The sequence below is a fragment of the Kogia breviceps genome, chromosome 3 (assembly GCF_026419965.1).
Source record: "Kogia breviceps isolate mKogBre1 chromosome 3, mKogBre1 haplotype 1, whole genome shotgun sequence".
Classification (NCBI taxonomy): domain Eukaryota; kingdom Metazoa; phylum Chordata; class Mammalia; order Artiodactyla; family Physeteridae; genus Kogia; species Kogia breviceps.
Genome location: NC_081312.1, coordinates 31,712,987 through 31,728,265, shown reverse-complemented (window position 1 = coordinate 31,728,265; position 15,279 = coordinate 31,712,987). Strand labels below are relative to the sequence as shown.

General features: G+C 41.6%; 1 protein-coding gene across 1 annotated transcript; it reads right to left on the bottom strand.

Moving 5' to 3' along the window:
* Positions 1 to 6,133: 6,133 nt before the first annotated feature.
* LOC131752244 (disintegrin and metalloproteinase domain-containing protein 20-like) lies at positions 6,134 to 8,946 on the bottom strand. Its single transcript, XM_059056422.2, has one exon. The coding sequence runs from the start codon at positions 8,466 to 8,468 to the stop codon at positions 6,273 to 6,275; it is 2,196 nt and encodes a 731-aa protein (XP_058912405.1). The 5' UTR covers positions 8,469 to 8,946; the 3' UTR covers positions 6,134 to 6,272.
* Positions 8,947 to 15,279: the final 6,333 nt, after the last annotated feature.

The following is a 15,279-nucleotide window of genomic DNA, read 5'->3' as shown; positions in this document are numbered from 1 at the left end:
TGGATCTGAACTGACACTGATTCCAGAAGACCCAAAACATCACTGTGGCCCTCCAGTCAGAGTAGGTGCTCATGGAGGTCAGGTGGTCAATGGAGCTTTAGCTCAGGCCCATCTCGCAGTAGGTCCAGTGGCTCTCTGAACCCACCCTGTGGTTATTTACCCAGTTGCAGAATACATAATTGGAAAAGACATATTAGCAGCTGGAAAAATCCTCACATTGGTTCCCTACTTATGCAGTGAGGGCTATTATGGCAGAAAAGGCTAAGTGGAAGCTATTAGTACTGTCTCTACCTAGGAAAATAATAAACCAAAAGTAATACCACATCCCTAGAAGGATCACAGATACTATTGCCACTATCGAGGACTTGAAGGATGCAGGGGTGGTGATTCACACCACATCCTCATTCATCTCTATGTGGCCTGTGCAAAAGACAGGTGGATCTTGGAGAATGACAGTGGATTACTTTATTGTAAGCTTAACCAGGTGGTGCCTCCAATTGCAGCTGCTGTACCAGATATGGTTTCATTGCTTGAGCAAATTAACACATCCCGGGGTACCTGGTATGCAGCTACTGATGTGGCAAATGTCTTTTTCTCCATACTTGTCCATAAGGTCCGCCAGCAGCAGTTTGCTTTCAACTGGCAAGGTTAGCAATACACATACACTGTTCTCCCTCAGAGGCATATCAACCCTCCAGCCCTATTCATAATTTAGTTTGCAGGGATCTCAATCACCTTTCCCTTCCACGGGATATCATACTGGCCCATTATATTGATGATATTATGTTGATTACACCTAGTGAGTGAGTAGTAGTAACTACCCTAGGCTAATTGGTAAGACATTTGTATGTCAGAGAGAGGGTGGGAAATAAATCTGAATAAAATTCACTTCTACCTCAGTGAAATTTATAGGGGTCCTGTGGTATGGAGCATGTCAATATATCACTTCTAAGATAAAGAGGAAGTGGACTCTGGCTCTCCTACAACCAAGAAAGAGGCTCATTACCTATGGTCCTCTTTGGATTTGGGAGACAACATATCCCTCATTTGGTGTGTTACTCCAGTCCATTTACCAAGTGACCTGAAAAACTGTTAGTTTTGAGTGGGGCCCAGAAGAAGAGAAGGCTCTGCCCCAGGTCCAGGCTGCTGTGCAAACTTCTCTGCCACTTGGGCCATATGATCCAGCACATCCAATGGTGCTTGAAGTCTCTCTGGCAGGTAGGGACACTGTTTGGAGCCTTTGTCGGGCTCCTGTAGGTAAATCATACTGCAGGCCTTTAAGATTTTGGAGCAAGGCTGTGCCATCACCTTTGGATGACTACTCTCCTTTTGAGAAACAGCTCTTGGCATATTAGTGGGCCATAGTAGCTACTGAATGCTTGATGATGGGCCACCAAGTTGCCCATCATAAACTGGGTATTATCTGACCCACCACGCCATAAAGTGGGCCTGCACAGTACACTCCATCATCAAATGGAACTGATATAACACAAAGTCAGGCCCAAGCAGGGGAGCCTCATGGGGAGTTCCCTGTGATCAGTTGACAGGAGAATAGAAGATCTGGGCCTGGTTTAGAGATGGATCTGCATGATATGCATGCACCACCGGAATGTGGACAGCTGCAACACTACGGCCTTTCTCTGGGACATCCCTGAAGGATAGTGGTGAAGAGAAATTCTCCCAGTGGACAGAACTTTGGGGAGTTCACTTAGTTGAGCACATTGCTTACAAGAAGAAAAGGCCAGATCTGTGATTATATACCAATTCATGGGCTGTGACCAAAGGTTTGTCTGCATGGTTAGGGACATGGAAGGAACATGATTTGAAAATTGGTGACCAAGAAATATGGGAAAGAGGTATGTGGCTAGACCTCTCTGAATGGTCAAAAAACATGAAGGTATTTGTGTCCCATGTGAATGCTCACCAAAAGCTACCTCAGCAGAGGATCTTAATAATCAAGTGGATAGGATGACCCATTCTGTGGATACCAGTCAGCATCTTTCCCCAGCCACCCGTCATCACCCAATGGGCTCATTAACAAAGTGGCCATAGTGGCAGGGCAGGGTTGGCAGTTAAACATGGGCTTCACAACATGGACATCCACTCACCAAGGATGACCAAGCTACGGCCACCACTAACTGCCCAATCTTCAGTGGCAGAGACCAACACTGAGCCCCAAATGTGGCAACATTTCCTATGGTGATCAGACAGCTACCTGGTGGGTGCATGCCAGAAGAGGGTTCATTACACTGGACTTCCTCCTGTACAGAAGGGGAAGCATTTTATTCTTACTGGAGTAGACACTCTGGATGTAGTTTTCCCTCCCTGCACCCAATGCTTCTGCCAAAGATACCATCCATGGACTTACAGAATGCCTTATCCACCACCATGGTATTCCACACAGCATTGCTTCTGATCAAGGAACTCACTTCATAGGGAAAAAAAATGTGGCAATTGGTCCATGCTTATAGAATTCACTGGTCTTACCATGTTCCCCACCATCCTGAAGCAGCTGTCTTGACAGAATGGTAGAATGGCCTTTTGAAGATTCAGTTATAGTGCCAGCTAGGTGGCCATACCTTGAAGGGCTGGAGCAAGGGTCTCCAGAATGCTGTATATGCCCTGAATCAATGTCCAATATATGGTGCTGTTTCTCCCAAACCCAGGATTCATGAGTCCAGGAATCAAGGTGGAAATGGAATTGACACCACTCATTATTAACCTTAGTGACCCACTAGCAAAATTTTTGCTTCCTGTTCCCATGACTTTACACTTTGGTGGCCTAGAGGTCTTAGTCCTAGAGGGAGGAATGCTTCCACCAGGAGACACAACAATGATTCTATTAACTGGAAGTTAAGATTGCCACCTGCCATCATCAAAACATCTAGAAACAATAAATGCTGGAGAGGGTGTGGAGAAAGGAGAACCCTCTTGCACTGTTGGTGGGAATGTAAATTGACACAGCCACTACGGAGAACAGTATAGAGATTCCGTAAAAAACTAAAAATAGAACTACCATACGACCCAGCAATCCCACTACTGGGCATATACCCTGAGAAAACCATAATTTAAAAAGAGTCATGTACCAAAATGTTCATTGCAGCACTATTTACAATAGCCAGGACATGGAACCAACCTAAGTGCCCATCAACAGATGAATGGATAAAGAAGGTGTTGCACATATATACAATGGAATATTACTCAGCCATAAAAAGAAATGAAATTGAGTTACTTGTAGTGAGGTGGATGGACCTAGAGCCTGTCATACAGAGTGAAGTAAGTCAGAAAGAGAAAAACACATACCGTATGCTAACACATATATATGGAATCCAAAAAAAAAAAAAAAAAAAAAAAAAAAAAAAGAGGCTCTGAGGAACCTAGGGGCAGGATAGGAATAAAGACGCAGACGTAGAGAATGAACTTGAGGACATGGGGAGGAGGAAGGGTAAGCTGGAACGCAGTGAGAGAGTGGCGTGGACATATATACACTACCAAATGTAAAACAGACAGCTAGTGGGAAGCAGCCACATAGCGCAGGGAGATCGGCTTGGTGCTTTGTGACCACCTAGAGGGGTGGGATAAGGAGGGTGAGAGGGAGATGCAAGAGGGAGGGGATATGGGGACATATGTATATGTATAGCTGGTTCACTTTGTTATAAAGCAGAAGCTAACACACTATTGTAAAGCAATTATACTCCAATAAAGATGTAGGAAAAAAAAGAAAAGAAAAAAAGACTGCCACCTGGCCAATTTGGGCTCCTCATGCCTCTGAATCAATAGGCAACGAATGGAACTATGGTGATGGCTGGGGTGATTGATCCTGATTACCCAGGGGAAGTTGGACTACTTCTCCACAGTAAAGGTAAGGAAGAGTAGGTCTGGAACACAGGAAATAGCTTAGGGTATCTCAGTATTACCATGCCCTGTTATTGAGGTCAATGAAAAACTATAACAACCCAATCCAGCATTGGCCCAGACCCTTCAGGAATAAAGGTTTGGATCACCCCACCAGATAAAGAACCATGATTAGATGAAGTACTTGCTGAAGGCAAAGGGAACAGAGTGGGTGGTAAAAGAAGATGGTCATAAATACCAGCTACAACCATGTGACCAGTTATAGAAACAAGGACTGTAATATGTCGTGAATATGTTCTTATTTTGATATGAATACATTTGCATTCATATTTCCTGTTTGTTTTCTTTCCTTTCTTTTTCCTTGTTATTTCCTCTCATTCCCTTAACATGTAGCACATTGAATTTATATCATAGTATCTCATTATTAATTTCACATCATAGTATTTAAGTTACCAGATATCAAGAAGAACAAACATCCCTGAGGGCTTTACTTCCTCTTCTGGGGAAAGGGTAAATATATAAATCACCATATCCTGTTGGTTCTGTTTCTCTGCTGAACCCTAATACAAGTACCATTCCACGATGGGTTGTACACACTAAACCAGAGACCTCTACATGGGTGGGAACCAGGGGCTGGAAGTAGAAGTGGCACCACTTACCATCACTACCTATGACTCACTGAGGTGGTTTGTGCATCCTGTCCCCTGCGACTCTAGGCTCTGCAGGGTCACCAAATGGGTCATACTGTCACAGTGGGACAAAGCTAGAGTCCCACCTGGGCATTTGGGGTTCCCTGTGTCCCTGCAGTAGCAAGAAGAGGTGTCACAGTCTTGACAGGCATACCTGAGCCTAATCATCGAGAGGAGGTAGGGCATATGTGTGGAACCCAGGTGATCTCCTTAGGTGCCTCTTCGTATTTTCTAGCTCTCTTGCTACTCTAAATGGATAATTCAGCAATCAGAGCCTGAGAAAGACATGGTGACCAGGCACTTGGGTGCTTTAAAGATAAGGGCCTGGGTTAACATCCAACCCAAGTCATCAGAATGCTATCTAGAGATGAGGGAAACTAGAACAGATAGTGGAGAGAGACAGTAAGTATCAACTTTAGCCCCAGAACCAAACACAGTACTAGGGTCTCTGCTTCATCCCACTAACCTCCCTCTTCTATGGTTCCCCACAGGCAGAGATGCCTGCCAGAATCCTGGAGGAGCTGCTTCCAGAACAAAGTTGATCAGAGCAATGCAAAGATCAGACTGTGGAATTTCCAAATGAGCCACCTTCATCTTCCTCACAGGAAAGTCTTGCTGACCAGCTGCTGGGATTAGGATCAGCATAGAGCCTCCAGATGTTAGCTCTTTGGGGCCAGTCTCAATTGCTGGGAGGTGCATGGCCAAGCTCTTACCCTTCACAGGGCACTCACATCCAGTGAATAAGCAAGGGGAGGGTATGAAGACCAGGACATTTTGAACCAATTCAAGACTAGTCTGTCAGGCAATATTCATCCTAGAGCTTGCTGCCAGGTTGGCCAAGGCTGAAATGTGAAATGGCCAAGGCTATTTCTCATCTACACAACTGACTTCATCATCCTTTCTCTCTAAGCTTTAATTCAGTGTCTGCTACTGGAGAACTCAAACTATCATAATGAAGTAACTCCTGAAAGCACCTAGACATCCTAGGGCCAAGGGAACGAAAGAAAGAAGTTGGGTTCATTCAAGTACTGATGATTTAAGGAGGTGCTCTGCAGAGCAGGCACCAAGACCTCTAAGGAGAGCAAGTGACAAGCTGATGCTGGTGCTTCAGCAACTCAGAGGAGGACCAATCTGCTAACCCCAGAGCTGCAACTCTGATCTCTGAAAGTATCAGTGGTCATCTGGTGCTGGCATTTCTAATGAAGAATGAGGGTAGTTCTAACAGGGTCAACAAAACTGCAATCCAAAGCCAAATGTGGCTACCAAAATGACAAGAGTAACTTTTAGCACACAAGAAAGTAAACTCCCTTCTCCCTTCATCCATCATTCCACGCTACTTCTACTGCCCCCCTTTGGCACAGCTACCTGGAAAAGAGCTAGCAAAACAGCAATGGGGTATGTAGCGGCACATCCCGGACATTACATTTTAAGAGTACAAAGGTAGGAGGTTTACAACTGATAGACGTTAGCTTAAAAATGGGACTTTGCCATGCCTTTGCTCAGGAAACATAAAGAGATGACTTCCAGAAAAACAAAATGAACTTTTAATATTGCTTAACACACTGAAGAGTAAGTAAGAACATGCTAGGAATCCTTCAGTGAAATATTAATGCTTATGATTCTGACATGAGGGATCCTTAAATTTTTCTTGAAACAGTCAGACATGCCCTAATGCTTCTCTATTATTAAAAGAAAAACCAGAGATTTTTAAAAAATGAAGCAGGAGCCTTAGTCACCTTCTTCCTCTTCAGTCTCTTCTTCTTCCATCGTTTCTGCCTCCTTCTTTTTATGTTTCTTACAAAGCACAAGGATGCAACATAAAAATAAACTAGTCAAAGGAATAAGCCACAATAATGCCTGGTTTCCCTTCTCCTTCAGTCCTGTCTCTTCTGCTTGGGGATTAAAAGGTGGGCCACTACTATTACTACCTCCATTGCCTTGGTGTTCGCAGTAGGGAGGTGCCCATCCAGGATTGCAGTGGCATTGTTGTTTATTATTGCAGATCCCCTTCATGTGGCAGGTCTCAGGCTGACAGGCTTGTGGTACGCGAACCATACTGACACACTTGTTGCGGATACATATCTTTCCTGGACCACACATTGTGCCATCTTTCACTTGACCAATATCAGATATGGACATGCCTATATGATAATCAGTGCCCCAACAAGTGGTGTCATTGAAGTGAAGCTGATGCACTGTGGAATGTTCTATCAGATTAGGAATTACTCCCACATTTTCACACTGAACTCTCCCACACAGGATATCAGGGGATGCACATTTTACATACTGTGTGTCTTTGATACCACAGTGACCAAATCGATTTCCTTGGGTGTTGATTTCTTTGTAGCAACTCTGAGGTGCACTCCTTGCATCTTTGCCAAATATCTCCCGGCACTGTTCATCATGGTTATTACAGCTCTTTTGATAGCAGTAGGCACCATCACTACAGGGAATCCCATCTTGCACATACACATCTTCTGGGCACTGATGGGACGTCCCATTGCACCACTCCGGAAGGTCACATTCACTGATCTGTTTTCTGCACAAAGTCCCTGATGACATGAGCTTGCAGTCTTTACAACAAAGCCCGAAAGCACAAGCAGCTCCAGGCTTCAGAGAGCAATTCAACAGACAGCAGGGATCATTTCTGCACTGCTCTCTGGTTCCACAATCACACTCCTCTCCTTCTTCAACAACTAGGTTCCCACAATACTTCAGCCTAAAGATATTCCCTGGATGTGGAGGAGAGTAAAGACATAATCCATTACTGATAAGATTGTCCCAATACGCAGCATAACTGCAGCTGCTGAATTTATTTGTCACCTTTCTGGCAGGAAACATTATGCACCATTGAAGTTCACATGCACACCATTCAGTATCATGCTGCATACCTAAATTATGACCAAGTTCATGGGTCACAACAATTGCAAAAGCATACAGACTCTCATCTTCAAAAACATTAACTCCACTGTTATAAGGACGCTGGCATATTCCACCAACATAGGCAAGTCCAAGCTTTATGCCAAATGATTTTTTTATGAAAAGATGGGCCGCATCATGTGACAGTCGGTGATCAAGACTAGAATACTTCCAAACAGCAAAATCCTCCAAAAGGTTATCTATGTTATTGATGGGAACTGGGTTTCCTTCAGTCCAGACTTCAAGCCCAGTTAAAATTACATCAAGTTCCAAAGAGTAATACAAGCTACCTATTATATTGACAACATCAAGTATTTCACGCTGCACTACCGACACATTACTTTCCGAGTGAATGAATCGAAGATGGTCCACAACCACTACCAACTCAAGAAAACGCAAGTGGGTCCACCAGCCGGTGTAAGAACTTTGCATCAGAGTGAAATTATGCAACTCCAATTGGCGTGCTATTTCCTCTTCTGTTAACCCACATCTCATAGGTGGGAACTGTGTATCATCACTGTCTATCTTATACACCCAGTGTTCAAATGTGGCAGAAAACCTAACTGGTTCAATTTCATAAGCAAGATCATTTATCTGTAGTATTCCTCGAAAACCTCCAGAACAAGTACTGAGGGCAACCAGGGACTTGGGAACTCCCTCCACATAACCATGATAGTAGCAGTCATCAGGAACAAAAGGCTGATCCTGGCGGAGAGCACGCTGGTCTGTGTAGGTGAACACTGGGAGGTGTCTGGAAACCAAGAACTTCTTGACCCTCATGTGGGCAATGTGTCTCTGGCCCCCAAACCGCAGGCTGTAGGAGAGCCAGCCTGGAGCCTTTGCATTTCTGCCCCTGCCAGTCACTTTCAAGGGGATCACCAATTCTGGAGAGGAGAAGTGCTGGGAGGCCCTGGCCTGAGAGTGGTCAGAAATGAACAAAGACACCCCAAATGACAGCAGCAGAAGAGTGACTCTGATGTGCACCAGGGCCTCATCCACTGCCATTATGGAACCATCTGTTTAGGGCAGAAGAGGGCAGGGCATCAGGTGCTACTGGTCTGACTCCTCCCTCTGAGCTGTTCAGGGTGCAGGGCTGACCTTTATGGATCTGTGTCCTGGAAGAGTTGAACAATCAGAGCTTCAGTGCTGAAAGTGAAAATAGAAAGAAGAGCTAGGATGAGGTGGTTGGGGCAGGGAGGGTGGGGGGCTGGAGAGAGAGAAGAAGGTGATTTCAATTGGGACAAGGCTTGAATCAATAAAATTCCTGAAATTGTTTCATATATAAGTAAGGGCAAGGGGTGGAGGAAGAGCAGGTTTCCAGGGAAAGAGATGAAGGAAATTCATCATAGGTTGGTAATTATTGAACCTGATAAGGATTCATTATATACTGTTCCCTAAACATGTACACTGGCATGACATTTTCCCTATTAAAAAGATTGACATCTGACTCCCAATTTCTCCTCCACCCAAAAATCTACTGATACTCTGCTAGCTTCAGTAAGCATGTAGACAGCCCATCCAAAACTCACCATTTTTTATCCCTTTATTCAGACAGTTTGATCCATCTCTCCTTCTCTTCTACAGACATCTTATCTAGCCCCCATTTCTGTGTGAGTTTAGCAGTCAAACTAAGCCTCACTTAACAGACTCATTAGCTTTGTGAGACCCCCTCCAATCAAGACAAATTTTTATTTTATAATGCATTCTTACCTGCAGAAAACCCCTGGACATTCAAAGGAAGACATCCATACTGACAGAGTAATAGGGAAAGGGGCTGCTATTTGGGGACAGCCCCATTGCCTCCAATCACAGCATGGAAGCAGCAGCCTTCTCTCCACCCAGCCCAGCTGTATCATGTTCTCAATCATAAGAGACTCATCTTGGCTGTGTAAATATAGATTCCATTCTATATTTTACATGGCTAGTGAGTTAGCTGAATTCTCTAGAGAAAGCTGGATTGAAGAATTTAAAACTAGAATCAGTTCACTAAAATGTTCAAAGACTACAATTTGAATGGACTTTCTTCATATCTGTTAAAAACATAAATTTTACCTCAGGTAATAGCTAATTTCACTCATTTTATGATTTTCAGTTAAAATTATCAATAATTTGTGCTTCCCTGGTGATGCAGTGGTTAAGAATCCGCCTGCCAATGCAGGGGACACGGGTTCGATCCCTGGTCTCAGAAGATCCCACATGCCATGGAGCAACTAAGCCCGTGTACCACAACTACTGAGCCTGTGCTCTAGAGCCCATGAGCCACAACTACTGAGCCCGTGAACCACAACTACTGAAGCCCATGTGCCTAGAGCCTGTGCTTCACAACAAGAGAAGCCACTGCGATGAGAAGCCCACACACTTGCAACAAAGAGTAGCCCCTGCTCACTGCAACTAGAGAAACCCCATGAGCAGCAAAGAAGACCCAAAACAGACAAATAAATAAATAAATAAATAAATAAAATTTTAAAATATCAATAATTTGCTTAATATTTAAAAACAAAAGTTAAAAAATTTGGAGACACATTTGAACACATATTGGTGGCCGAATATTCTAAATAAGGACACAAATGTGTTCAGTAGTAGAGAGTGTAAGAAATATCCTCAGCATTATGGTGTCAAAAACACCTGTACACTCCTGGATATTTTCCAGAACTAATGGATGACTACTGGAAGCCAAGAATACTAGATGAAATCTCTTAGGGAAAGCATCTCTGATATAGGTGAAATCCTAGTGACCAGATTTCCTTTCCACGTCTCTCTTCATGATACCTTTGGTATCTGCTACAGATTTGGGGGTATTAAGATGGAAATGTGTGAGTTGGAAGGGGATTATTAAAGCATTATAAAGAGGAAAATAACCTATATTAAGCTTCATCAGAAATATGATGTGGTATAGATAATAGATAGATATTAAATAATAGAAAATAGATAATAAATAATAGAAAATTTCATTGCCAAGAAGCTTTGAGTCATACCAGCCTTTGTCACTATTGCACTATTCCAAAGACAAGTCCTGAAGGACCATCACATTACCATTAATTACGTGAACTGGTGTCACACCAAAGCCCCTCCTCTCTAGCATTGCCTGCACTTCAAGCAGTGTAAGAATCTTCTTCTGTATCAGTAATTAACTCTTCTATTTCCAGTAGCTATTTCAAACTCCTCAAAACCCCTATTTTACCTTGTCTCCACACACTCTTAGTCACAGCTAATTCAGTGTTTCAAAAACTTAGGTCACAAACCATTCAGGGTCATGAAATCAATTTAGTGAGCCACAACTAAATAAAACAACAGAAAACATCAGAGAGCTTCACACAGATCAGTATCACCTGCTATTACCTGTCACCACAGAAGCTACAGCAGCATTCTACTGACACATCTTACGCTGATTATCGATTATTTTCTGAACCCCAAAACTAAAATTTATACTTTGTCTATGTAGCTGAAGATGGGAATCTGCACATTATATTACCCCACTTCTAGCTGGCTTCCTGAAGAGTTTTGTCAAGAAGGGCAAGAGAGGGAGAATAAAAGGCAAAATGAAAGGACGAGGGGCTCTACCTGTTTGCCTGCTGTTACTTTCAGTGACCACCACCTGCAATGGGATCTTGCTCTGGTGGCGAGAGTCAGTTATCACATTCCCAGAACCAGCTCCATCAAGCTCTATCAAAGGTACCCAGGGGACAGTGTCCCCTCCTCAGAAGTCTGAAAACTAGATGTACAGAGCCATCTTCCAGTACCCTGGGCAACCCACACCAGCCAGCCAGTGTCCCTTTCTCAGATGTTCCCTGGCTATACCACAAATCTCCTTGATACAAGCCCCATAAAAGAGCACCCTCCCACTCTCTGATATCTGAGTCAGAGTTTTAGAGGACCTTTTTCCAAGTCCTTAAGAAATCAGCACCAGCTCAGCATTACCTTATAGTAGGTACAGCTATCAACTCCACAGTACCTCTTAACACCCCACTTACACCAATGGACAGATCATCCAAACAGAAAATTAATAAGGAAACACAAGCTTTAAATGACACAATAGACCAGATAGATTAATTGATATTTACAGGACATTCCACCCAAAAGTGGCAGAATACACTTTCTTCTCAAGTGTACATGGAACATTCTCCAAGATAGATCACATCTTGGGTCACAAATCAAGTCTCGGAAAATTTAAGAAAATTGAAATCATATCAAGCCTCTTTTCCAACTGCAACACTATGGGATTAGAAATCAATTACAGAAACAAAAAAAATTGTGAAAAACACAAACACATGGAGGCTAAACAGTGTGCTACTAAATAACTAAGAGATCACTGAAGAAACCAAAGTAAAAAATACATAGAAACAAATGAAAATGAAAACACAATGACTCAAAACATATGGGATGCAGCAAAAGCAGGTCTAAGAGGGAAGTTTATAGCAATTCAATCTCACCTCAAGAAACAAGAAAACCCTCAAATAAATAATCTAACTTTATACCTAAAGGAACTAGAGAAAGAAAAACAAAGAAAACCCAAAGTCAGTAGAAGGAAAGAAATCATGAAGGTGAGAGCAGAAATAAATGAAATAGAAATGAAGAAAACAATAGCAAAGATCAATAAAACTAAAAGTTGGTTCTTTGAGAAGATAAACAAAATTGATAAACCTTTAGCCAGACTCATCAAGAAAAAGGGAGAGGACTCAAATCAATAAAATTAGAAATGAAAAAGGAGAAGTTACAACAGACTCCACAGAAACACAAAGCATCCTAAGAGACTACTACAAGCAACTCTGTGCCAATAAAATGGACAACCTGGAAGAAATGGACAAATTCTTAGAAATGCACAACTTGCTGAGACTGAACCAGGAAGAAATAGAAAATATGAACAGACCAATCACAAGCACTGAAATTGAAACTGTGATTTAAAATCTTCCAACAAACAAAAGCCCAGGACCAGATGGCTTCACAGGTGAATTCTATCAAAAATTTAGAGAAGAGCCAACACCTATCCTTTTCAAACTCTTCCAAAATATAGCAGAGGGAGGAACACTCCCAAACTCATTCTACAAGGCCATCATCACCCTGATACGAAAACCAGACAAATATATCACACACACAAAAAAGAACACTACAGGCCAATATCACTGATGAACGTAGATGCAAATATCTTCAACAAAATACTAGCAAACAGAATCCAACAGCACATTAAAAGGATCATACACCATGATCAAGTGGGGTCTATCCCAGGAATGGAAGGATTCTTCAATATATGTAAATCAATGTGATAAACCACATTAACAAATAGAAGGAGAAAAACCATATGATCATCTCAATAGATGCAGAAAAAGCTTCTGACAAAATTCAACACTGATTTATGATAAAAACTCTCCAGAAAGTAGGGATAGAGGGAACCTACCTCAACATAATAAAGATCATATATGACAAACCCACAGCCAACATCGTTCTCAGTGTTTACAACCTGAAATCATTTCCTCTAAGATCAGGAACAAGACAAGGTTGCCCTCTCTCACCACTATAATTCAACATAGTTTTGGAAGTTTTTCCCACAGGAATCAGAGAAGAAAAAGAACTGAAAGGAATCAAAATTGGAGAAGAAGTAAAACCGTCACTGTTTGCAGATGACATGATACTATACATAGAGAATCCTAAAGATGCTACCAGAAAAGTACTAGAGCTAATCAATGAATTTGGTAAAGTAGCAGCATACAAAATTAATGCAGAGAAATCTCTTGCATTCCTATACACTAATGATGAAAAATCTGAAAGAGGAATTAAGGAAACACTCCCATTTACCATTGCAACAAAAAGAATAAAATATCTAGAAATAAACCTACCTAAGAAGACAAAAGACCTGTATGCACAAAACTATAAGACACTGATGAAAGAAATTAAAGATAATACAAATAGATGGAGAGATATACCATGTTCTTGGATTGGAAGAATCAACATTGCAAAAATGATTATATGACCCAAAGCAGTCTACAGATTCAATGCAATCCTTATCAAACTACCAATGGCATTTTTCACAGAACTAGAACAAAACATTTCACAATTTGTATGGAAACACAAAAGACCCTGAATAGCCAAAGCAATCTTGAGAAAGAAAAACGGAGTTGGAGGAATCAGCTTCCCTGACTTCAGACTATACTACAAAGCTATAGTAATCAAGACAGTATGGTACTGGCATAAAAACAGAAATATAGATCAATGGAACAGGGTAGAAAGCCCAGAGATAACCCACACACATATGGTCACCTTACCTTTGATAAAGGAGGAAAGAATATACAATGGAGAAAAGACAGCTTCTTCAATAAGTGGTGCTGGGGAAACTGGACAGCTACATGTAAAAGAATGAAATTAGAACACTTCCTAACACGATACGCAAAAATAAAGTCAAAATGGACTAAAGACCTAAATATAAGGCCAGACACTATAAAACTCTTAGAGGAAAACATAGGCAGAACACTCTATGACATAAATCACAGCAAGATCCTTTTTGACCCACCTCTTAGAGAAATGAAATAAAAACAAAAATAAATAAATGGGACCTAATGAAATTTAAAAGCTTTTGCACAGCAAAGGAAAACATAAACAAGATGAAAAGACAACCCGCAGAATGGGAGAAAATATTTGCAAACGAAACAACTAACAAAGGATTAATCTCCAAAATATACAAGCAGCTCATGCAGCTCAGTATCAAAAAAACAAACAACGCAATCCAAAAATGGGCAGAAGACTAAATAGACATTTCTCCAAAGAAGATATACAGATTGCCAACAAACACATGAAAGGATGTTCAACATCACTAATTAGAGAAATGCAAATCAAAACTACAATGAGGTATCACCTCACACCGGTCAGGATGGCCAACATCAAAAAATCTACAAACAATAAATGCTGGAGAGGGTGTGGAGAAAAGGGAACCCTCTTGCACTGTTGGTGGGAATGTAAATTGACACAGCCACTAGGGAGAACAGTATGGAGGTTCCTTAAAAAGCTAAAAGTAGAACTACCATATGACCCAGCTATCCCACTACTGGGCATATACTCTGAGAAAACCATCATTCAAAAAGAGTCATGTACCACAATGTTCACTGCAGCACTATTTACAATAGCCAGGACATGGAACCAACCTAAGTATCCACTGACAGATGAATGGATAAAGAAGATGTGACACATATATACAATGGAATATTATTCATCCATAAAAAGAAATGAAATTGAGTTATTTATAGTGAGGTGGATGGACCTAGAGTCTGTCATACAGAGTGAAATAAGTCAGAAGGAGAAAAACAAATGCCATTTTCTAACACATATATAGGGAATCTAAAAAAAAACAATGTTTCTGATGAACCTAGGGGTAGGACAGGAATAAAGACACAGACGTAGAAAATGGACTTGAGGACATGGGGAGGGGGAAGGGTAAGCTGGGACGAAGTGAGAGAGTAGCATTGACATATACACACTACCAAATGTAAAATAGATAGCTAGTGGGAAGCAGCTGCATAGCACAGGGAGATCAGCTCAGTGCTTTGTGACCACCTAGAAGGGTGGGATAGGGAGAGTGGGAGGGAGATGCAAGAGGGAGGGTATATGGGGACATATGTATGCATATAGCTGATTCAGTATGTTATATAGCAGAAACTAACACAACATTGTAAAATAATTATATGCCAATAAAGATGTTAAAAAAAAAGAACCTCTCAACAAAGAAAAGTCAAGGACCAGATATTTTCACCTGTGAATTTTACCAAACATATAAAGAAGAATTAATAACAATTCTTCTCAAAGTCTTCCAAAAATAGAAGAGGAAGGAATA

Excerpts from the sequence above, each read along its gene's own strand:
- LOC131752244 (XM_059056422.2), bottom strand. The coding sequence starts at position 8,468 with ATGGCAGTGGATGAGGCCCTGGTGCACATCAGAGTCACTCTTCTGCTG.